We start from the raw sequence: 26,048 nt of genomic DNA, 5'->3' as shown, positions 1-26,048 counted from the left end.
AGTATATTTGTTAGAGGCCACTGTTACCTGAAATCACCAAAACACCACACTGAAGCACCCTCATGCCCCAGCCAGCCCCTCTGCAGCATGCTGAGCCAGGGTGGGGAGCAGCCCTGACCTGGCAAGTTGACCCCCCAGGCCCTTTGCCAGCTGGGGCTGCTCTGACCTGGCTCAATGTGCTGCGAGCCCAGGTGCATTTGAAGACATGGTAATTGCATGTGTAAACACGCCCAAAGTTATTTAAATGCATAATTCCTATAGATTCATTTTCTCTTCGGGGGTCTGAGCCTAGATTCTTTGCTGGCAGCATATTACATGGGTCCAGCAGCTTATGAATAATACTTGTATTTTTGTACTTCTATATATTTTCTTCCATCCAAAGATATTGCAGAGCTTTAGAGAAATTAACTAAGCCTCCATTAACACACTAGCAGTATGAAATAAGTAGGCATTATTATCCTCATTTTACAAACAGGGGAAGTGAAGTACTCAAAAGCTAAGCAACTTCTACAAGGTCACACAAAAACTTAAGCAAAGCTGGGAAGATATGACTGATCCGACTTCTGGAAGTGAACATAAGCTACAAGACTAGATTTTCTCCCAAATATTGTCACAGATTTTGGAAACCTATCCAAACAATTAAAGAAATTAGCTTTATTACTTAGTTACATCATACAGTAAATACAAAACAGTAGGGATCCAATAATAAGAAAAAAAAGTTTTACTCATAAGGAATTATATACAATACCATATCTAAATCCATATAGCATTTATATCTTCAAACAATATACTCAGGAAAATAACAATAACATGCTGATTTTATATCAATATCCAGAGATTTAAATACCGTTTCCTTTCACACAATAATATCAGATTTGGATACCAGTCTACATTATAAAGAAAGGTGCTCTTAAAGGGTGATATCTTCAAAAGTGTCTAAGATATTTAAGGCAACAGATCTAATTGAAAATCAGTAGAATTTCTGTTCCTAAATCACATAGGCATGTTTAAAAATCCCATCCAAGGGAGTGAGAGGAACACTGAGAGAAAAGAAGTGCACCAGTACAAACTGTATGGAAAACATACTTTGTTTCCTCATGGTAAGCACAAGTTGATTTGAACAGGAAAAGATTCAGGAACATTTTCAATTAACATTGCTACATGGCACCCACCTACTATTGAAAAGTCTGCCAACAAAGAGACTGTCTGATTATGCAATCAAATATTCAGAGGAATTAATACCAAATATTAAACTCTATTAAAGTAAGCTCTTGTTTAGGAAAATAGTTTTAGAACCTGCTGAGTTCTAAACAGCTCCTTGCAGTCTTTCAACCACCCACATATTACATCATTCATTCCATTAGTTATTCATTCACGGGCAATATACAGCTTATGTCTTACAACTAACCTCAAAGAGTGAGGCAGCTGAATGCATACGATAAAAAATAGAAAAAGGCATTGCAAGGTTAACAACAATTATCCAAGGTTCAAAGCCAAAAACTATTTCTTCCAGTCCATTGTCATACACTGGGCGGCAACCAAACGCAGGTGGAATCCAGAGCTGCATACAAAGAAAGCAACAGTGTTAGTCATGATCTTTATCATCAAGTGATATTTACCCATGGTGACTGCAGCACAACTACCATGCTCATTCCCTCCAAACTGGAAATGATCCAATATTATTTGATTTAAATAACCTCTAGATCAGTGTTCTAGTCATACAGATGTCAGCAGAGTTGTTCCTGATTTATTACTGGGTGAGAAAAAGGAAAGTAAAGGCTTCAGATCTTATCTGAGTTGCTATTCGATGCAATATATTAAGAGGTAGTTTAAAATGCAGTATTGCACCTGCAACATATTTTTTTTCATGGGCTGAGAAGTTGTACAGTCAGTATTAGGTCCAGATTTCTAAAGATATTCATGCACTGGGTGGGTCTGTACTGTAGTGCTTAAAGTCCAGATTTCCAAAGGTACTTAAGTTCCTGATTCTAATAGGGTACATCTACACGAGTCTACATTTTGATAGCAACATGCTATGGTGTTGTAGCATACACAGGCATCTAAACAAGACCAGCAGCTATGATGTTGTAGCAATGTGCTCCCTCTTTATAGTGCACTGCTACAGCAATGTAGCAACTAAAAATAACTGTGTATGGCCAGCATGGTGTAGTATGGGCTGCTACTGCACTATCGTGTAGAACTTCCAAAAGGAAATCCTAAATGGCGCAGTAACAATGGCACCGTATGGTGACATGTAAACATGCCCATAGACATCTAAATACCTTTAATTATTAGGGCTAGGCATAGATGCATAAGGCTGGTGTCACATTTTCAATTTAACACTTACTAAGTGCAGTTAAAACATAAACAGTTATTCAAACAATTTTAGTACATGTAAGGTGACACTGTGGCATTTCAAAATGGCTCCCTTCCAGGTGAGGAGTATCTAAGGATAAGTTACACATTACATTTAGACTACACTCAGAGCACTTAAAAACACTACCTGCATGTTAAAGTTCATTAACTTGTGCTAAGTGCCATCTCAGTGTTTCAGGGGAGGGTTAACTCTGTGCTGTGCTTCCTAGCTCCTGTTATAGTAACTTCATTCTGCTCCACAGAGATAAAACAAGCAATCGGCAGTGCTCCAGCATTCCAGGATGCACCACTCCCAGCTCCCGCCCCCACGCAGAGTAGGAATACAGTCCAGGGATCCTGGCTCCTAGCTATGCCCTCGCTCACCAGCCGTCTAGTGGCAAGTACAAGCAAGAAATGGTACTAATCCTTAACATGCGACTGCTCATAATATGTTTTAACTTTAATGCCACTTAACATTCCAGAGATGTAGTACAGTATAAGTGTAACATCTGACTTCACCCTAACATACTAACTTTAATACATTACAATATTACAAAATTCCAATGATTTGCAACCATTGCAAGTGAACATGTGACTACATGGTCTGACCTCAGTTGGCATACTGCGTCCAAGTCTGGGCACCGCACTTTAAGAAGGATGTGGCCTGTCTCGAGAGGGTTCAGAGGAGGGCCACCTGCTTGGTTGGAGGGCAACAGGGCAAGCCCTATGAGGAGAGGCTGAGGGACCTGAACCTGTTCAGCCTCAGCAAGCGGAGGCTGAGGGGGGGATTTGGTGGCTGCCTACAAACTCATTAGGGGAGATCAGCAGCAAATAGGAAGGGCCTATTCCCCCCAGCAGCACCTGAGGTGACGAGGAACAATGGCCAGAAGCTACTGGAGAATAGGTTCAGGTTAGAGATTAGGAGGCACTATTTCACAGTTAGGGTGGCTAGGATCTGGAACTAACTTCCTAGGGAAGTGGTCCTGGCTCCTACCTTGGGTAAATTTAAAAAGTGGTTGGATGAACACCTGTCTAGGGTCATGTGGTCCCAGCGTGTGCTCCAGCCAGTGGCGGGGGGAGGGGGAGGCGGGTTAAACTAGATGATCTATTCAGGTACTTTCTGACACCTAACTACTATGAAACTATGAAACACTCTAAATCTCAGTTTCCAAACTTAGATACTCTTAAGTTCAAACTGGCTTCTCTGAAAAACCTACTAGGTGTCCCTGCTCTGCGATCATGGGGCTGGGACATCCTTATCTTGGGATAAGATCCTGATAAGATAAGAGCCAGGGATCCTGGCTTTCTCTGATTTAAATAAATCCCCAATTTTCAGTTAAAAATCCCCAATTTTCAGTTTAAAAAAAGTAGCGCCAAATTCATATTTTTCTGTGATGTAAATGAAACACCACTAAAATATGTGTGTGTGTGTGTGTATCTCTGAGAGCATGTCTATATCACTCCAAGAGCGTGTCTATAGACACTCAGAGACCCAAATCCATTTCCTTTTCCAGTGGGCAAGTGACACCTAGCTAAACGAAGTACCATTATGTACTGTGGGACTACTTACACAGATTTTAGATTCTACTTCCCCCCGTATAACCCACCTTGCCTTTCAGCATGCTCAGAGTGGATGTGCTACAGCTACTTGTACTTTGTTATGAACCTATTTGGCCTGAGTGTGTGAATAAATTTTATGTAAGTCCCTGAAATGCTAGTTGCACAAAAACAAAACCAGTAATGATGCTGGAAAGGGAGCAGGAGGACACTCCCACATTTTAGCCTAATGGTTAAGACACTTGGCCGGGAAGTAAGATATCTGAATTCTACCCAAATCAGCCAAAAGGAATTGGAAGATACACTTCTCCCTTCCCAACAAAATGCCCTACCCTCTAAGTCATGGGCTAGATGGGTCGAGAACATCTACTCTGCTAAAACTGGCCCATTGGGCAGCTAAGAAAGGAAAATATGTGAAGCCCAGAAGGAGAGCAAATCAGAAAGAGCCTGGTCCTGTGAGAAGGGCAGGGCCTTGGGTTCTGGCCTCTGCTGCTGTCCCAACTACTGACTGTATATTTTTTTCAAAGACTATTCAATGTAAAATGCAAAAGCACCATCATTAGCCATGACTTATGTGTAACTAACATTTCAGAAATGTACACAGAGTTGTGCACCTTATTAAGCAGAATAGGTTCAGAACAGAGTACAAGGGGCTAAAGCACAGAAGGACAAGGTGAGCTGTACTGAGGATTTAAAAATCCATGGACATGGCCCAAAATGCTACTTATGGCCGTGTCCCAATGAGCATGGACATTTGGCTCCCTAGGGACAGCTAGCAGCAGGACACCTTGTCCCGCTACTAGCTGAACCCAGGGAACACCCATGCCACGTACACTATGGTGTGCATCAGGTTACTTCAGGTGGGGTAGGGGAGGCTGGGGCCAGGAATTATGCTGGCACCAACAACCTTACCTGGGGTCCTAGGGGCTGAAGCTACAGCCACATTGTTCCTACAGCTTGGAGCCTGGCTGGCAGCTGAAGTGTGTCTCTGACTGGCCAAGCTCTGGTTTTGGGCAGTGCATGCTACCTCCACGTGCACTGCCTCACTTTTTTTCTGTATGGGTTTTTTTGACCCCTGGGATCAAAAACAAATCTTGTGCTGCAAGGTAGCAGTGTGGAAAATACAGGTCTGCAGCACCATAGGCCGCGTCCAGACAAGCATGACCATGCAGTATATGTGGCTAATACATGCATAAAGGAAACACTAAATATAGCCTGTCTTGTTGTTAATCTTAAAGATGGAACCAGGATGGAGACCAGATAATTCAGCTATCACTTCCTCCGCAATTTTTCTACTGTAACAGATTTCAGCTTCTGTTAGGTACCTCCTCCTGCACCAATTCTATGTTTACAAAGGCTATATTTTCCCCGGATGCTGTCCACTTCCTTTCATAAGCACTAAAATTCACTTACTCTAAAGAATAAAGCTAAGCAATATCAATACATTTTGCAGACTTGGCAGGTATGGGAGCTTTTTAGTATTAATTTAATGAGTTATAGTAAAAAATATCTTACCGAAAGATTACATAAGAATAAAAATGCTGCAATGTTCTTCAGTATTCTCCTCTTATTGTTAGCAACAGAGTTGCTACTGTAAAGTGAAAAATCTGAGGTTGAATGTATCACTGGACTGAAAACCTGACTTCTGTCTTCCTCAAGACCACCATTGCTACTGCTTTCTCTCACACAGACATTTCCGTTGAACAGGTACGGTAATTCTCCACTGTCAGCATCAACGGTTCCATTGTAAATTTCTTTAAAGGATGGGGTAAGTGACAGAGTGTTCTCCCTGGATATAGTTACTATTCGAAGAGTTTTAATGTCATCATTTACCTTTTCTTGTTCCCGATGTATAGATTCAATGATGAAGAGGTTCTGAATATATTTTTCAATAATAACCAGAATGGAATAAGGCAAATTATACCACGTATATTTTGGATGGTCTTGGGCGCAAATAATTGCTAGAATAGAACCCCATGAAAGGAGCCATGATCCCGAAGCTGTACCAACCAGCAGGTCTGCATCCAGTTTCCTGGCAGGATTTTTTGAATTATCCAGTGATCTGTTTTCTAGTCTGTAAATTAGAAGGGCAACAATTCCAGCAGTACACATAAGGGTCAGTACTGAGATAGCATATATATAAAACATGGTCAGTGCCAACTCACTCTTGATTTTTGAACGTCCAATCTGAATCAAATACACAACAACAATTGCTATGGTGCTAGTCAGCACAGTTAGTCCAAAAATTGTGCCAATTGTTATGCCATGAAACTTGAATGGTATTTTGTGTTGTTGGTGGTGTTCCACTTTGCGTCCAATATTCTTCCACAGAACATACAGCATTGTTGATGCCAAAATATGATATTCTATGTTGAAAGGATACAGATAATATATTCCTTGAGAAAATATTGAACAGAGAGTTGTTGTTGAACAATTACATTGAGGTGCATGGTCATCTAAAACTAAAAAGGAGGGAGAGATTAGATTCACTTGTTTGATAAATATTTCTTGTTTATAATGAGACAATAACATAATAAGGAAAGCACATTGGGTATATCATCTCGTATATTTAGTTACCTGTGGAAGAAATTACCAGTTACTTGTGATCAGTTTGCTCTCTGGGGACCACCAGTAAATACTTCACTGACCACTAGTGGTTCATGGACCACATTTTGAGAGCCTCTGAACTGTATCCCTCGCTATTTGATCTGTAGCAGCAGTCGGCTGTTGTGTCACTTAGAATAATCTGCAGTTCAGCAAAGTATTCTGATTGTCAGGCCACAGTATGTGCACTGCTTATGCTCTCCTCTTGAAGCAAGTATACTGCACTTGCACTCAATAGTCAGTGGGTTGGCCTTATGATTGAACTTGTAAATTGTAGGTGCAACTACATTCGATTTTTAAAAAATATGGACTATATTAAGCAGAATATTTTTTGCCAGTTTGGGTGTTTACTTTTAACTCTAAATAGAAGGAATGGGAAATTCCAGATTACTATTAATTAATCTGCAGTGTAAACTAGAGAAAGGTAAAAATTTGGTCAGTTTGGTTTCCCTTTGCAAAGGCAGTACAAGTAGTTGTTACGATCCAAATGTTATTGGATTAATTCAGAGAAAAATATGAATGCAAAAGTTGCTAGCTTACTTTCTCTTTTAAAATCCCTTCCTTTCCTCTCCCCTGTGATGGCAACCAAGCTCCACACAACAGTACAAAAAGGTTTCAGGGATGGAAGAAAACTTTTCCAATCTGCTCCCATTTGAATTGCAGAGTACTCCCAGCTTCTCTTGACTTCAGTGAGGGTGGAGGGTGCCCAGGATTTCAGAAGACTTTGCCAAAATCCAGAAGACTGAGCTTGCCAAAATCCAGGACATATTGGTAGAGAAAGTTTACTATTACAATACATAGGGCCTAGTCCTGCGACCAAGCTTTGAATGAATAATCTTGATTTATATAGCGAGCTCCCTTCAATTCAGCATGACTATTCACCTGAGGTAACCACTCATGTGAGAAGTTGAATATGTTGGGTGCATAAGATGTTTTCCCTTAAGAACAAGGAAGTAACTGAAGTCTCTTAACAAAAATGCTGTTTGGTTGACAATCATGATTTATTAATAGAAAGGTATTTAGGGGATTTTATTAATCAAAATAAATATTTATAATATTTCTTTGGTTTGGAACCTGTGGTCATTCTTGCAACTCTGGCTCTGATCCACTGAGGAGCTAAGCACTGTCAATTCCACTGAAGTAAATGGGATTTATAGGTGACCTGGAGCATTACAGCTAGTAGTAGTAGGCATTTGTTCAGTGGTAGCTGTGTGTACAGTATATAACTTTATCTTAGTGGAATAGTTTTCAATACTATCATGTGTTAGAGGAGAACTTCTGAAAAGGTACCGAGCCCTTAGCTTACCTATTGTTATGTTTCCAAAACCAAGCGTGATTAGCCTTTCCTTGTGCTCATTTAGTTGGTGTTTAGACTCTGTTAACACTCCATTTGTCCACAAGAGTAAATTTGTAAACACAGAATGGATTACCCCAAACCTAAAAAACAGATAAGTTATTGATAGAATCTATAAAAAGGAGTAGATCTCACTTCATCTTAAGCAGGGTAGATCACTTTTTGATAGGTACAATGTTTGACACTAATTTAGCAAGCAATGACAATAGTGCAGACCAAAAAGTTTCCTTATAGCATGCTCTGTAGTGAAAAGGAGTGGCTTAGTGCATTAAACTGCACTGTAAGTAGGATACTTGTTGTTTGTGACAATCCATTAAATCAGGGGTGGCTAACCTGCAGCACATATACCACAAGTGGCACGGACAGTCTGTGTGTGGCATGCAGAAGATTAGGGAGGGAACAAGCAGCACGGGAGATAGGGCAGAAAGCAGAGCAGCAGATAGGACAGGAAAAGGGGATTGGGGTGGCACCAAGTTGTGACATACCTGCCAAAAAGGTTGGCCTCCCCTGCCTTAGTGGCATTACTATCAAAGTTAGTGTACATCATTCTTTGGGCATAATCACTTATTATATAGCAACTTCCTGAAGGGACTCATATAAAAGTTCATATTCAAGCCAATAGCCAATAAGTGATCAGTCTAAATAAAAAGCAATTTATGTTAACACTACTCCTACCCAAAGTATCCTGTGCTCCTTTCTCACACCCACTGTACACATTATTTTTAAACTACCTCCTCCTGACTCCATTCACAACTCCATTTTTATTTCCTGAACGACATTCCTCATTTGAGACTGTCCGAACCATCTACTTGCTTTAAATCAGTACAAGAAATGGGCGTTATGGGCTAAGCTTCCTAGAGGCTTTGAAAACCACACTCTCTGAATGCAAATCATTTGAGACATGATGAAAGATAAAGGTGTCTGGAGTAAGTAAAAGGATAATGGCTCAAAACATTACAATAATGTATGTGCACAATAATGGTCATAACATTGCAGTGGCAAACTGTAGTGTTTTGACGTATTTTGTAGAATAATGTAGTATTTTTCTAAGAACAATCTACTCTTTCTTCATCCACTTCCCACTGCTTACTCAAGTCTTTTTTCTCCTACACCAAGTCTCAGAGTTGCTTGCATTCTTTCCTTCAGATAGATTATCTGATCCATTCTTCAGCTGTCCTTTTGCATATGATCTGAAACTCACAGTTAACACATTGCAAGCACTTCACTAGTGAAGAAAACTCATTTCACCAGCTCACTTTTCAAACCTTACTTTGAATGGTATTTGTGGTGGGGCACTTTTGGTACCTGCCACTTTAAGGGCAAAAAAAGGGCAGCCAGGTGCCTGATGAGGGCAACCATTTTGGACCCAAGCATATAAGCTGGGCTGCAGTTTGCTTCACAAGGAAGGAGGTAACATCAGGTTGAGAGGCTGCTCTGGGCACAGTCAGGAGATAAGGGCTATGGGTCCAGCCCAGGCACTGATTAAAGTGGGTCTGGTGGGGGTCCAAGTGGCCAGTGTAGGGCTGCATGAACAAGGGCAGGAACAGGTAGGTGGGCTCCCAGATGAGGAAGGGCAGGACCACCATGATGCCCAGTAGAAAGTCCAGCACCCCCAACATGAAGCACCCACTCTTCCCCAGGCCTAGCAAGCCAGAGTTCCTGAAGATGTGGGTGTTGTGGGTACTGCCAACCCAGCCAGCACTCACATGCATGAAGGTGCTATGCCACAGTGGTCCATGATGGCCTGGACCACCACAGAGCGAAAGACCTTCCAGTTGTAGTAGGGGCAGTCTCTGTGGGGTGGGCAAGTGACAGGGATGTGGATTCATCCCGGGACTGAAGAACTGGGGGAATCCCAGGGCATGGAACCCCACCATCACTGCCAGAGGGTCATACACACAGAGCACGGTGTCCCCCAGCATATCCTGGAGGGTGCTGTACATTTTCAGGACAGCTTCCCCAGTGGCGGCCTTGCCCATGCCAAACAGGTGGCTGACATGCCACAGGCTAGGGGGTGTCCAGCTTGAGCAGGGCAAGGGCATCAGGTGTCTGTGGGGAGGCCACATGACAGTGTTCTGCCACTTCAGGTATGGCCAGAGCTGCTCCAGGAGATCCCAAAAGGTGGCCCAGGTCATCCTGAAGGCCTCCAGCCACTGCTTGTCATCCCAAGAGTGCTGGACAACATGGTGCCACCAGCCCTGGATGGCCTGGCAGGCCCAGAGCCAGTGGGGCTGGAGGCCCAGGAGGACAACAGCAGCCCCAGCAGTGGCATCCTTGAACCCATCATCAGTGTTCCTGCTGGGGTCTGGCCAGGCAGACGCAGTCAAAGCACAGGTGTGCAGCCGTCGCCCTAGGATGGCACGTGGTGGGTAGGCAAGCAGTTGCTATACTTAGGGGAGCAAGGAGGGGTGAGACAGATGTGGACCAGGGATTGGCGTGGTGGGACACCAGGAATTGGTGTGGTGGGCCAGCAGGGCCAGCGCGACAGCCAGCAGGAGTGCATGGTGCTGGTCTTTGCTCCCAGGGGCAGGAGCAGCCATGGTGCAGGGAGGCAGAGGCAGAGAAAAGAGTGCTGCCCCTGCACTGCACATGCAGCTTCTGCCCAGGAAACTGGATGGCCAGAGAGCAGCAAGCAGGGCTGGCTTTTAAAGAGGGTTGCCAGCTGCTTGCAGTTGCAGCTGAAGCCTGAGCTCTGCCCCCCCAGTGATGGCAGAGGCCCACTGCAGGGCCCCAGGAAGCAGAAACGGAGTGGCAGCAAATCTGCTTCTGCTTCTCTGCACTTGTAGATGCCTGCCTGACACCATTTACTCATTTTACTCACCATTTACTCAATGTACTCAAAAGTAAACTGGTGCCGCAGCAAATACACATGTAGATGCACCCAATGTTTATTAATACCAACAGTTGGTAAGAGCAAAAATGTCTGGGTACTAACATTTACTCTGGGAATGTATTCAGATGACACTTCCTATATCTGCAAAAACTACTTGGTACTAAAAGTAACATATAGCATATCAAGCGATCGAGATGATGCCACTAACAGTCATTGACTGTATTTTCTGTGATTTAACAGAACAATATTTTTTAATGACACACTATAGATGTGGTAATTCTGGGCATGTCTACACAAGCATTAATGTTCTGTAGTACTAACTGAACGTGTACAGAACGTGTACGTGTGTTTCCTGCACAGAAACACCAGCGCACTCTTTTTTAGTGATGCTAATGCACAGTAGACTAATTTTGCTGTGCATTAGTGCAATAGCATGGCTTTTGCTATGACACGCTAATACACAGTAGAATTAGTCTACTGTGCATTTATTGTCTCATGAAGATGTGCTTACTAGGCATGTCTACACGTGCATTTATATTGACTTAATTTACCGTGCAGTAAGCGAGGATATGCCAATGTCTACACATGCAGGCATTAAAGTGCATTAACGCTGTGTGTGGACTGATTTGGGACTAAAGTTAGTCCTAGGTCAGTCCACACACATATTGTTACTGCACATTAAGGCATCTACATGTGTATTATTATGCAGTAACTAATCTGCAGTAACTAATTTATGCTCAAGTCGGCATAAGTCATCATATTTACTTTGCAGTACAGCTGTGCACATGTAGATGCGTGCCCATACTGCACAGTAATTTTGGTTACTGTGAAATAAATGTGCACCTGTAGTACCTAACATAGGCTCTATTGTTTTCCTAGAGTGGAGCCAGTAATGGAAGCAAAGAACCAGAATATCATAAATGTTTCAAGAGTACTTCCATGGTTGCATCAACTGACCCCAAGCTGTACAAAAAGTGAGTTAATGGCATGGGGTAAATATTAAAAAATCTTTTAACTTAGTAAAGGCCTCAGGGGTGTCTAGGCTTGACTTCCTAGGTGTTAGAGATAGACCCATTCCCAAGGGAACATGAATCACACCGGTCTCAATAAGTAAGCACAGTCATTAATACATGTGTTTTTTGTATTTACATAATGCTCATTGGCATTTATTGTATGGTATACACATACCAGAAATGAATAGAACCCAAAGAAAAAATTCTGAATCATTTACTCATTTGTTTTCTATGGATACTTGGCTAGTTCCTGTAGTTTGTTTTGCACTGAGATTTTAAGATCAGTATTTTACATAAATATTTGTCAGATGTCAAACCTTGTTTGCCTGAGGTCTGTAGATCTTCACCATTATATAATATAATATATAATGATAGCAAGACTGTCATTGAATGCCTCAGTTATTCAGTGTTTGTCTACACAATGTACAATAAACTAGGGTGGGACTTTACTAGCTACAGTACACTAAATCCTTATGTGGATATTCTTAGTAGACATTAGGTGTGTCTACACATGCATATTAATACAAAGCAATAAACTCTAGAGCTTAACTGCTCTGGAGTTTATAGTTCTGGATGTGCCATTTGCACATGAGCCTGGGACCACAGCATGTGAGCAAGGTTGGAGTAGCCCTAGCTGGCAGGGGGCCCCAGGGGTCAGCCTGCCAGCCCAGGGCTGCTCCCCTCTGCTCAATGTGCTGTGGAGGGGCTGGCTGGGGCACAAGGTGCTCCAGTGTGGGGCTAGCGGTGTGAAGCACCCTCTTGCCCCAGCCAGCTGGGGCAGCATCTACACATGAGCTGCTGCTGAGTATAAAACTCCACAAGAAGATAATACTTGTAAATACTCTATATAGTAAATATAGTATAGTATATAATATAGTAAAGTATAGAAAATATAGTAAAGTACTCTAGTAAATACAGGTACTATCTTGCTTCTGAGTAAATTAATTTACTCCAACCTAATAGGGGCATGCGTGTAGATTCAAGATGTTTAGTGCTCAGCTAATTAGTCTACTGCGCAGTAAATGTCTTGTGTAGAGGAGCACACTAAGCACAAGGTAGCTTACTCTACCTTCTAGATAGAGTAAGCTAACGCATAGTATTTAGTTTTCAATATCACACTTTTATTACCTAAATGGCACATATTCTGCCATGTATGAATAGTTTAGTGAAACAGAACTGCCCTGCACACAGTATGGTGATAGAGGAAGAACTTGTTTAATCTAATATCTTTGCCCACAGAGCAAGAGACCTAAGCTCAAGCCCTCACTCACTCAAAGGAGATTCAAATTTGCATTTTAGCAAAGGATTCTGATTGTCAGTCCACAGTGTGTGCATTGCCTATGCTCTCCTCCTGAAGCTAGTATACTGCATTTCCACTAAATAGTCATTGGATGATTTGGATAACCAGCACTGGGAAAGTTTCTGCTCCACTGGAGCAGGGGCCCAAGCCAGGGCTCAGGTTCCCCCTACTTTCCAGAACAGCATTCATCTTATTGAGCCACACACCCTCTGACTTGCTTGCTTCCTCCTGCTTCCATATATCTCCCTCTCTTAGTGTTCAGTGAGTCAGCTTCAAGAGGAGAGCTGTAAAAATAAGTATAAATAAAGCTACATTCTATAATTCTCACTTATTCTTATCTGAGTTTCTTCATTATCCAATGAAGTCATTAGGAAATTTGTCTGAGTAAAGACTGTGGAATAAAGCCCCGAATTATTGTCTTTCTTACTAATGAGAGCAATATTCATTTTATATTTTTCTTTCTGTAATGTAACATTTTGTATATGTATAAACATGTTCAGGTATGTCCATACATACAAACATCAATATGCAAATTCTTGAACAAAAAGTAAGATAACAGCCAATTTTGGTAAGTCAGAGAAGCATCCGTACTAAGACCATCTGTGTATTTAGCTGCTTCAGATTAATAGGATACAAAAACTACAGAATAGGAGCCAGGTTCTGCCATCAGGTATGTGTTCAACTCCTACTGACTTTCATGGAAGCTGTATGCTTATATCTTTAATCAGAATTTGTCACACGGTATATTTACACACTTCTAGCTAGACCAAAGAGGCACTCCCCTATAAAGATTACTATAAGAAATTAAATGTATTGTAAAGAACACAATTACTTTACATAGTGGATGGTATCCATACCCTTTAGACAGCTAAACAAAGAAAATGTAGTCTGTACTTTTGAGAGATATAGATGATATTTCCTTACTCTGAGAAAAAATAAGTGTAACTCCAAAAGATGGAAGGTTATTATGCTGTAACAAGGTTGGCCATAACTTTAATTAAAAGGAAAATGTATACCTATTCTACATATATTTTTGCTACAAAAGTATTAAAACTATTTAATTTAAAATGGCTAATTAAAATATCAATTCTCTCTTCACTCACAAAGGTGAAACTCTATGGGATGTACCAACATATGTAAGAAGCGAATCTGATTCCAACATTTTTCAGTATCTTCCTTTTTATTTAATACTATTTACCACATTAGAGTAAGTCTGTACTTCCATTCATACAAACTAGAATTAATGTTATAGATCTTAATAATATTCACTTTACCTTTCAAGTGTTTTGAAAGACTGGATTATATCCTTTGCATGACACCAAAGAAAATACACCTAAATGGAAATAAATACAGATAAAATTTACTCTTTGGAGTAAATGTCACTATGCATGCATGCATGAAAGACACTCAGCAGAGAATGTAGATATATATAGAAAAACACCAATGGCCAATTCTCTGCTGGTGTAAACTGGTGCAACGCAGCTTCTATACAGCTCTATTGATAAGAATGACCCCTGTACTATTTACCCAGAAACTAGTTTCTCTCATACGTGCAAAAGAATGGAATGGTTCAAAAGTAGAAATTTTGAATATGATTAATCCAAAATATAAACTTTGAGATTTCTCTAGCTGATAAAACTGGGGTTTTTTTCATTTTTAATGGTGAAAATGAAGGAAATTGCAAAATCACATAAGTGCCAAACTGAAATCACCTGCACAACACAGGCAGAGCAACACTAGCAGGACAATCTTTGGTGTACTACCCTGCCTGTGAACCACATTTTCTGAAAGAAGCATTTCAGTTTGTAAGAGGTTAATATTGTGTCCCTACATATTGGCCACGTCTACCCAAGATGCTGACTGCACAGTTATTACTGCAGTCGCTTAGCACTTGCATACCCAAGTACTAAATGCCTGTTCAGTAACTGGCATTACTGCACAGTGGTGTCCCTGCATGGCTTCCTGGTGACACTGACTACACAGTAGCTCATTACTAATGTGCAGTAGCACTGTATCATGGTTCATGCTGTGCAACAGTCTTGTGCAACAGTGTCTTGTGTAGACGCAGCCATTTAGTAGTTGCAATGAATAAGAAGCGTAAGATGGTAAATGGAATGAAACATCTAAGGCACTGACAGAAGTGACATTTGTTGCACAATCGGCCCCTTGAAAGTGCTCTATAGCCATTCCCTGACAGAAGTGCATGGCTGCAGAGTGCTTTAAAAATGCCGATCCCGTGACAAATTAACCCTTATGTAATGAGAGTTCAGATGAGGGCTCCAAAGCAGAGCACCTTTATTAACTTCTGTCTGTCCCTGCATACAATTGGAACTTGGCTGATGCAGCCCAACCTCACCCCTGGTGCTGTCTGCAGGATGGGAATGGGGTCAAGGGAAGGGAGGAAACTCCAGGCTGGGACTTGCCCAGCCTATGCTGGAAAAGAGCAGGTAGACTAGAGATAGGAGAGCGAGGCAACAGATAGGCAACTCCTGGATCAGCTCCAAAGTTGAGATCAATTCCCCCACCCCTGAACCCAACAGTGAACATGAGTTAGAGCTGGGAACTGCACATCTGTCAGCATCCCTAGTTCCATATGGATGCTGGCATGAAACTTGGAGAGCTTAGCAGCACAGTTGGGCTCCAAAATACTAATTGATTTATCAATTTTATCTCAGCTTATCTGTTAATTGAGATTGCTAATAAGGATACTTTTTTTTTTTATTTTGCATATCCATCAACAAGGAACCATTACTATTAATTATTATCAATTAAAAGGTGTGAGCTAGTACATTCACATTCAGATTTACAGGCATGGTAGAATGTGTTAAAGCCCCTAACCCAAGGATCTGACAGCCTAAAATAAGAAACCATAAGAAACATGAAACAAGTTACAGGACAGTGGTTCAGATGAGAAATTATTGGTAAGGAGAACAATGTAAGGAGAATTCTTAGAAAAAAAGTAAAATTCAAGGAGAGTTACAAAGAGAGGTGGCTTCTTGTGGTCAAGGAATGAGACTAATTCCAGAATAAGGCAGTGGCCTGCTAAAAGGCACAAAGCTAAGAGGAGGTAAAGGGAAAGGAGCATTTAGGAGAGGTGAATAGAAGGAGCTTTAGGAGTAAAAGTAGGCAGCAGTGAGCACATCTACATGTGCGCTTTAATGCACAGTAGCCTATTTTACTGTGCATTAAAGCATCACATAAAAAACATGCAATTATGCTAATACACTGTAAAATAGGCTACTGTGCATTAAGTGTCACTTTAAAACTGCACATTTGTTACTGTGCATTATGGCAGCGTAATGCACATTTGTTTAGTACCTCACATTGGAGGTACTAAATTTAATGCATACTAGGAAAAATGCCTTAATGCATCTGTAGACACATCCTGTGACGCTACTGTAAGGCATAGTGAGGTTGAGGATATTGAACTTAATAAATAGACAATCCACTGAAGGGATACAAGGTGGAATTAAATACACAAAAGAGGAGGAAAGTGGCTTAGGAGAAGCAAGACAGAAAGTCATAAGAAACAATTTGAGGGACAACCACAGCATGTGAGAAGTAGTAGCCATCAGGATAGTGTGGACATTTTTTTTTATTAAAGAGGAAGAAGTAAAAATGATTTTCTGAAAACTGGGCATGCAGGTAAGTGTGAGTGAGGTAAAAGAAGAATCAAAGATGTTTCTCAGATTTTAGAAGGATAATAGTGAGGACTTGAGGATCTCTCTCTCCCTCTCTGTACTATTTGTTGCAATGAATGTGGAATGCAAGGTGATGGTGAATGGTTCCACAGGAATACTGGTATGAAACACGGAGGCTTTAGTTGCATGGTTAGGTTCCAAAGATGATAAAGTTTGACAATTGGTAAACTATTTGGAAAAGATCAGCCAAAATGTTTTTCTCTTCCCCATAGAACCTTTAAAAACAACATGAATTTAAAATGTATTGTATGACTTCACTAGTATCTGTCCATGAGCCCAGGGGAGTATGTAAAATATACCTGGGGTATTTCTAAAAATGACATTCTAAAAATGTTCATTACTTTCAGTTGCCTAATATTTATGCCACATTAGAGATACAGGGCACCTACAGACATGCAGTGAGGCTGCTCCAATATGCTGTAACTACAGCACATCAGAACAGACTTGATGAATGGTAATTACCATGCTCCAGTAGGCTCCAGGGTCACATGTATCAGCATTTCCGCACTAAAAATTGGTGACAGGGTGCTTTAACTAAAGCTCATTTGATGAACTTAGTTTACTTAATGCGCCCCACTGTCATTTCTTCAGTGCAAGGATGCTGATACACATGTTGCTGCAGATGCTTTGATTAGAGCAGCTCTCAGAACAACTCTAATTAAAGTGCCCCCCACCCCCTCCCAGAGCACATGTTTAAATGCACCCAGTGTCTGACTTCCTGAAAGGATGAGTACCTACACTTTCCATTGACTGCAGCTGGAATTATGAATACTCAGTACATCTGACTCAAGTCCTACCCCACAGACTAGAGGTATTCAGAATTAATGGATAGTTTTGAAAATACAGGTCTCTACCTAACAGCAAACTTTTGGCAAAACTATGACTCCTAAACTTCAACTACCTACTATATCCTGCCATGGGAAACATTCTTTCAAATGTGTGCACCTGTTAATGAAGCATTTTACCAAATTCACATGAACCAAAGAACTCTAAATGTTATCAGTGTTTGAAATGAAATCTGAATTTTGCAGCTCTGGCTTATCTCTCTTAAAATGTATTTTTCTGCTTTATTGTCCATTTCCATGACAGGTTCAGTAGAATCTGCTACCATAACAGAGGGGAATTTCTCTAGTTAAGTAAAATCATTTTAAAACCTTTGTTCAAACTCTGAAATTGAGAGTACAGGAAGAAAAAACAGCAAGGGAATAGAAAGTAAGGTAAAGAGATAATAATAGGGATGATAATATAAAGTCCATCCAGCAGTCCTTTTGCACACAGAACCCATGGGAACTATATCGAAAAGAAGTTATAAACCAAAAGTTTCTCGAATACTTGGGTTGGATGCAGTTTATTTTATTTGTTGATTTTTCTCCCTATAATTGTACAAATGGTGTAGACAGGGATGATCCTCTCTTGAACAGGAAGTTGGACTAAATCAATAGAGGTCAACGTTTTTGGCAGGTATACCACAAATTAGTCCTGTACCCTTCCCAAGTGCCACTCTGATCCTCTTCTCTTGCCCACTCTGTTGCTGTGCTGCCTGTCCTCTTCCCAATCTGTTGCATGCCACATGGAGAAGCTGCCTTTATCACTTGTGGCACACATGCTGCAGGTTGGACACCCTTGGACTAGAGGACCTCCTGAGGTCTCTTCCAGTCCTTTTTGCATAATTCTAAGTTGTACTTTTTGAGTATTTGTTGAGTTATTCGTGAGAATAGCAGTGCTTCAAAAAATTTAAGCAAATTAAACCACAGTAAAGCATAATATGAATCCAGTTGAGAAATAAGTCTCACCATTATATTTAACAAAGGCAATTAGCAATCCCCTCTCTACTTGTTCAGATTTTATATTGAAATACAAAGTAGTAAGAAAACTTGTCATGTTAGATCTTCCTGGGATATTTTTCTCTTCTACCCTTTCTATCAGTTTTAGCCAAGATTTTGATTTCTCTTGTCTTATGTTCTGATGCCTACACACAGCATTAAGTGGCAGGCAGGGACCTTGGCTGAGTGGGGCTGGTTTTAGTGAGAATTGTTACATGCATACCTACAGGTGGAAGAACACTGAAATGTTTGTCTTTGACATGTGAAGGGTGGAAATGGTAGATAAGGAGATTTTGAAGAAATTTTGGTTGCAATGCTAAATTTACTGAATACAGTAAGGCCAGGATTTTTACCCTCAGAGAGGTAGTTAGAAGGCGTTTGAGCTGTAGCCAGCATTATCTAGTGAAAGATTGCTAGTGTTGCTATTTCCCCATGTTAAACATGGGGGTGCGGGGGGGAACACTAGTTTTGGATTTGAATATATATAGTACTTCTCTCTTTTTTGCCTTATTATGTAATAACACAAGTATAGTCCATAAAACAAATGGGTAGTCAGTTTAAGCATAGAATAAAAGAAAATGCAACATTTAATCAAGTGCAGTATTCAATACCACAAGATATTGTGGAGACAAATGTCTAGAATTAGCAAAGGAGAGGAAAATGTTCCAGGTCTAATTGTCTGCATGTGCTGCTATGCACCCAGTAATAATTGGGTAAAAGTCCAATATCATGCTTCACGGTTAAAACCCATCATTTACTGGTTTCAGGAAGGAATTTCCCTGACGTACAAGTATTGCATAACTAAAAAAAAAAGCACATTATAGAGGAGTTTTGCTTTCCTTTGAAGTATCATTCATTATCACTGCCAGCAACAGGATGCCGGAGTAGATGAATCAAGAAACTGAACCAGTAGGGCAAGTTCTAAGTCCCATACAGAAGCAACAGTCAAATGTATTTAACCAACCCTCTCATTTAAGAGAATGACAACAGTTATATGCCACACCTGAACTAAGAAAAGATGTATTGTTTCAAATTTAGGAACATCCTCTTTACTTGCATGTACTTGCATCCTCTTTACCTGCATGTAAGATTTGTACATACACCTCTAAGTATGAACAGTTATTGCATTTTCAGATACCACGAAGCATTTTTTACTGCTAACTGGAAAACATAATGCTGACTGCCCAATTTGCCTTCACAGATTTGACTTTGGCTGCAGAAAGGGATGTGCATGTACAGAAGTTTAGCCTTTAAAACTTAACCTTTAGGGTAGGGACAGAATTACACATAAACTAGTATAAGAGATTGAAAACCAGTTCAAATCTGTAACACAACAGAAGTTCAGTGCACATAAATCTTTCAAAATGGCTGAAAAAGGTTTAAGATAACACTGGATGGATGTAGTATCACACTTAAATGATTTAAGTTAAATCAGTTTATTGAATTTCTATTCCAGGTCCCCTCCAGATTCAAGCTGTCTGCTCCAGCCAATCAGGGAGGTATGATCTAGTGCCCCCCTCTCCCCTTTCCCCCAGCTTGTGACCTGAGCCACTGCAGGCATGTGGCTGCATTTCTGGAATCAAAAGAGAATGTCTTTTCATTTGCTTATCAGTTCAATCTGTGCAGCCTAGATTAATTTGTAAAGACTGAACTGATTCAGCCTTGGACTTTCTGACCATCTGTACTTCGCCCAGAAATTTGGTTCACATACACGGCTTTTACAATGGCCAAAACCAGTTTAAGATAAACCTGGATGGATGAAGTATCAGACTTAACTGGTTTAGGTTAATCAGTTTATTGAACTTCCGTCCCAGATCCCCTCCAAATTCAAGTTAACTCAGTCCCCTGGCATCCCAGGATGCTTTGAACCTCCCCAACCCCCCTCCGCCCCTCACAGGGTGGGTGGGCTAGCCTTGGCTTAAGCTGTCTGCTCCAGTGGAGCAGGGAAGCATGCTCTAGCACCCCCTCAGCTTCTGGTCTGGGTCACTGCAGGTATGTGACTGAATTTCCAGAATCAAAAGTGACTGTCTGTTCACTTGCTTATCAGTTAGACTAACCTGCAAAGATTGAACTGATCCAGCCTTGGGCTTCTTGACTGTATGTACTTAGCGTTAATGTTTCCAGAACTGTACTTATCACATGTGGCATTGAAAAGACAAAACTTCTGCTTGGTGAGAACAACTATTATACAGGGGCTTTTACCTGTAAAAGAGTATGCACTGCATGTGTAACAGGAAAAATGCCTTCAGTTGCAGACAAACAGTTGGAAAATCCAATAAAATAGCCTATCTTAAAAGAGTCCAGAATTAAAGTAATCACTGCAAATAAGGTAATCCCACCTAAAGAAAAAAATATTTAAAATATTAATATACACTTGAAGTGTCCTCAGAGAATCTATATAAACAAGTAAAAATTCTTATTTTGAAAAGGTTACATCTAGAGACCAATAAAATAGGTAAATATTCATAAAACAAGTCAATTCTATGAAATAAATTACTGTAATTCATATAATTCCGTTCACAACTTTAATTATTAAAGCATAATCATGATCCATGTAAAGCAAAATGGAACTGAGAGCACTCAGCATCTTGCATATAGTGCTCAGCACTTTGCCAGATCAGACCCTCAAGTAACTGTAGCACAGAAACAGTTATACAGGGAAATGAATTAATGTACTATATAGCTACAGAGCAAACTATACAACTCAGAGAGCTAAACAATAATGTTACAGTCTCCTGACCCAAGGGTTCTACAGAGGGAAGTAATACAATCACTTGGTATGCCATCTCCATTGTTCAAAGGGTTATGCTGAACCACTATAAGTCACAGACCAAAAATATAATGATTTGTACGTTTTTCTTCTTTGAAAGAAACTTAAAAGACTTTATGCTGGGAAAAATTATTTTAGTCACAAATTAGAAATAACTTAATATTTTTCTTTAGTTATTTATATAGGACTTTTAAAAAGTTTTCAAATAATTGTTTCTTTAATGTTTTTAGCATACCTCCAGTGCTTCTCCTTCAGAGAGATAAGCTGATTTCTGAAAGCTGTATGATAAGACAGTGGTGTGTTGCTATTGAACTTTATTGTATCAGCATAGTTAAACAACAAAACACAGTTAGAGATCAAATTACTGAACCAAACTCCAAGTTCCTTATTCAGTAGTCTCCTAACTCTTTACTCAGACAAATTCCCATTAACTTTAACCAGAATTTATCTGAGTAAAGATGAGGTGAAAACTAAAGACCCTCAGAACTTAGACCTTCATTTATTACTTTTTCCCCATAGAGGTTTATAACATAAAGATGATAAATGATATAAAGATGATACATGATATCGCAAGAGTTGATTCTGTTCAATATTACATTCCTCAACATGGGCAAAATCATGATCCCCTTATTAACATGAAATATTTCATTGAAATTACTGTTTTAGGATAATGTATATTTTGTTTCCTAAAAATAAAAATTCAGAAATAAAATAATGACCCATCTTTCTTACACCAACACATTAAATATCCTACTAAAGTTAGGTGCTGTTTGAATGAAAATTTTAAAAATACAATGCAACTGGTGCTATTTGGAGAACTATTCATGGTTATAGTGTATTCTTCTAGTTATTCATGTGAGACTTTATAATAGACAAGAAAATCTAAACTATATGCACTGGAGAAAAATATATTAAACTCACTTTTCCAGCAACATTTTTAAAATAACACAGTTCACTCCCTTTATTAACAAATATGCAAGAATGGACTGCAACCTAAAAGATTTAATTTCCACTAGGATTTTAATTCTATATTTTACAAATAATCTGTATGTAAAGGGACCAATGATCAAATTCTCTTGGGACAGTCATCACACCAGCAGAAAAATTGGCTTCAAAGTTTCACTTCTAAAATGTAAAAGCTCAAGGCCCAATCCTGCACTTCATGGACATATATCATTTTACTCATTTTAGTATACCCATTGAACACAGTCAGACTACTTCTTTGTTTGCAGAGACTTAATATTAATTATATACAGAAGTTAATTGAATTATAATGTGGTAAGTTCTGGGCAGTTAGTCATGTACATTTTATTCTTAAAGGAAGCAATTAACATTATTTTAAAGGGAATTAATATTGTTAATCCTATTGATATAACTAATATGAGTAATTTATTTAAAATACCCACAAAAGAGCCACCTACAAATACATTTTAAAAATCAAAGTGGCTATTTGGATATTCTTCCTGAATATTTCAACATACTTTATCTATTTATTTTTGTCTGAATATAAAAGTTATCTTGTCAAGTGGAAACAAAAATCATTACTGCCTGCATCTTTGGCTCAGATATACCTTTTGCATCTGAGTGGTGCATGATGATGAGTGGACATTACATATATTTAAATAGATGATTTTAGGGGGCTGGGAATTGTTTTCAAAGACTGTTGAAATCTGTACACATCAATATATTAGGGCTGGAGTTTTAAAAGACTGTTCATGTTAGCCTAGTTTTTACCACTTTCTGACAATAACAGAGAAAATGACACTAATGGGTGAAGAGGCAAGCCAGAGTATGAAAATGCCACTTTAAAATTATTGTATCATTTTGGGTAATGTCAGATGATTTAGTGCAAACCAAGAAGAGGTAGGTTTGAAGTTGCCAAGAGCTATAATGCACATTAATTTGACTACTTATGTTTTAGAAGTAGCTTGTATTCTTTGGAGAAAAGAATGGAATAAACAATTTGTTTCTATTCTTCTATTCAGCTTCATCTGGCTGATCTTCTCTGCTTTCTTCCGCAGTGCTCAGAGCCCTTTATTCACCATGGGAGCCAGGCATGGGAATGTCACTCTGGAGTACGTCTAATAAAGGACTGTTTTTTTGTATGGTTTTGACTGAAGTTCAAATGATGTTTGATTGGGGCATGCTCTTATAATTCTAATGAAAGCAATTCCCCAATTGAAGTCAAGTGAAGCTTTGCCTGCATTCAGACTGCAGGAAGTGTCCTTGGTACAGCAAACAGCTGGAGAGAGAACACGTTCTAGGTTCCACCTGCCAATACCTAGACACAAAATAATCTGCTTAGAAATTCATAGGATGAATTAAAACCCTATTGTGACTAACTGTTGCAAAGCTCACTGAAATTATTTTACATCTTGGCTAACTGTACAATAGTCACAAACTCAATTAATGTACAGATTCAGGTTTAAGTTGCTTTTGGTCCAGTAACTCTTATTCAATATTTATTATGGATAGAAAACAAAATTAGTTGCTCACATACAGTTTTTACTGGGGTGGTATACACTAACTAAAATATGTATGTCTTAAATGGGCAAGTTTTTATCATTTTCTAGTCCTTTACTAGGTAATTAATGCACATTTTCGTTTACAATGAGAACAAAGAAGCCCATTCTGAAAATCTAGCTAATACAGAAATTGGAGAAAACTTTTTGATGAAAGTAGTTCTGAAAATGTGTCTTTTCCTCCCAATTTTGACAAAAATCTACTAACTAATCATTTCACATTAATTAATCATTATCAATAATACAATTATTGACAAATTGAATAGAAATATTGCACTTCTAATTGCACTTCTAAGGCAAAATAAGTCATTCCAGAGTAAGTAGTACAGCAATGGAGCCTAGTTTAAAATAAGCCTAGACAGGTTTTCGTCTCCTAACATTGGTTTAAAGAATTTTTTAAAACCATCCAAACAATAAGAAAGCACTGAAAAGTGTGAACAGATTAACAGGAAAAGAATTCCCAAAAGGGAGAATCATTAGACTGTGAAGTAGCCATCTCAGAGAAGCTTTGGAAGTCCAAGCACTGGGCAAAGCACTCAAAAATATACAATAAAGAACAATTCTGCACTGGCAGGGGAAATGGATAAGAGACTGCATGTTTCATTTCATCGTGTAGGACAAGTGAAAGACTGTGTCAAAAAAGACAAAGGATTAGATTCTGCTATTCTTATGTTCAGTAAGAGCAATGGACCACTGGAACTTATTCTTTCAGTAATGGAATTCCAAAAGAGTAAATTGGCTTTCTGTGTGAGAAAATGTGGCAGAAATTGGTTCAAAATAAAGCCAAATTCAAACGTGGGTGAATGACATCCAAGGAAGATTTCCACCATAAGTTTCAAATTATTGAGATTTGGCTAAGAAGGAAATATTGCAGGAAAGAATAAATACATGGCACCAACTACTCATTTGATGGTATGTTACCAGCATAAATTATTAGGAGAGTGACCATGCAGAACATGGCTGTGCAGTTTTAGGCATGTATTGGTTTTAATTGAACAATAAGAATTGCAATTACCATTAACGATAATAATAAAAAATTTAACAGGCACAGCTAGGGGGACTGTAAAAGAATAAAACTTGTCTTGGAAGATCTTCTCTTTTAGAATAACCAGATCATTCCTAATGGTTTTCACTTACGTGGTAGTCATAGCTGCTGCTAAAAGAATTGTCTTCCTTGGCATCAAAGATATGACAAGTTATGTTTTTGACTTGGGACCCTGAAATACAGCATTGCCTTAAGCTAATCTGATTTTACCACAACTTTGAATATGCCTACATTCCAGGTATGGGAGACATGCTGCAAAAAAGTTGATACAAAAAGACCCCCACAACTTGCAAGACTTGCCAATAGTTTTTTGTTTGCCTACAAGGGCTACCTGAAATACTTCATGTTGTCAACTGCCAACTCCTTGGGGAGGGGAGCGGAGGGTACCTTGTCTTTTTCTGCATATCTCTAAGGCATCCCACACACACCTGCCATCCTACCACCCATGTAATAAGTAGGACTCGCTTATTTGTACAGCTAGACTTCCACCACCGCAGATGCATCCCATGACGGATGCCAGATAAAAACCGTATGGCCTTGTCTGAAAAGCAAACTACTCCTGAAACCTAAATTTCTCCAGTCAAGGGCTCTCAAAAGTGCTTGATCTAATCTATGCCATGTTTTTAATGTGTCCACGCTCTCGGGCCAGCGAGCGGGTGGGAGCGGGGCTCCTCAGCCTTACGAGATACGGACCCCGGGGGCACCGGGCGCTGCTCGCCTCGGAAGAAGGGGAACTGCTCAGATGACGACGACGGAGAAAAGCGCGCAACGAAGAGGGGCCGTGTCAGCCCTGGCGTGGGACAGATCAGAAGGGAAAGGCCGAGATTAAAGGACCCCTTTCGAGAAGGAGCGCTGGCCCCCGGACTCGCCCCGCAGGCGCAGGCGCAGGCGCAGGGCTGGGGGCTGCCGCGCGCCGGACGGCGCGTGCAGGGGCAGCGACTTACAGCGGAGCCAGCGGGCCCCGGCGTGCGTGTCCTTCTCCTGGATGAGCCTCCGCTGGGTGTAGCTCCGGCAGATGTACCACAGCATCCAGAGCAGCTGGACGAGCATGAGGGTGATGAGATAGGAGAGCAGGTGGCTCTTGTGGAGGCCGGCGGCGTGCACGGCCCAGGCGAACATGAGCAGCAGCCCGGCCAGGAACACGCTGAGGCCGTACTGGCTGCTCAGCGTC

At 40.2% G+C, this 26,048-nt stretch overlaps 1 protein-coding gene across 1 annotated transcript; it reads right to left on the bottom strand.

The window, feature by feature from the left end:
• Positions 1–651: 651 nt before the first annotated feature.
• Positions 652–26,047, bottom strand: OTOP1 (otopetrin 1; the record flags this gene model as incomplete). The annotated part of the gene is made up of 6 exons (XM_019552569.1): positions 652–1,561; positions 5,428–6,374; positions 7,823–7,953; positions 14,291–14,349; positions 20,743–20,879; positions 25,822–26,047. Coding segments are annotated over 6 exons (1,671 nt in total), but the record flags the coding sequence as incomplete, so codon positions are not given.
• Between the last annotated feature and the right edge of the window lies 1 nt (position 26,048).

The sequence above is a fragment of the Crocodylus porosus genome, unplaced genomic scaffold (genome assembly GCF_001723895.1).
Source record: "Crocodylus porosus isolate Cpor-Errol unplaced genomic scaffold, CroPor_comp1, whole genome shotgun sequence".
In the NCBI taxonomy this organism is placed as follows: domain Eukaryota; kingdom Metazoa; phylum Chordata; order Crocodylia; family Crocodylidae; genus Crocodylus; species Crocodylus porosus.
Note: the sequence above shows the minus strand (reverse complement) of the source record. Positions and strands in the feature narration are given on the sequence as shown.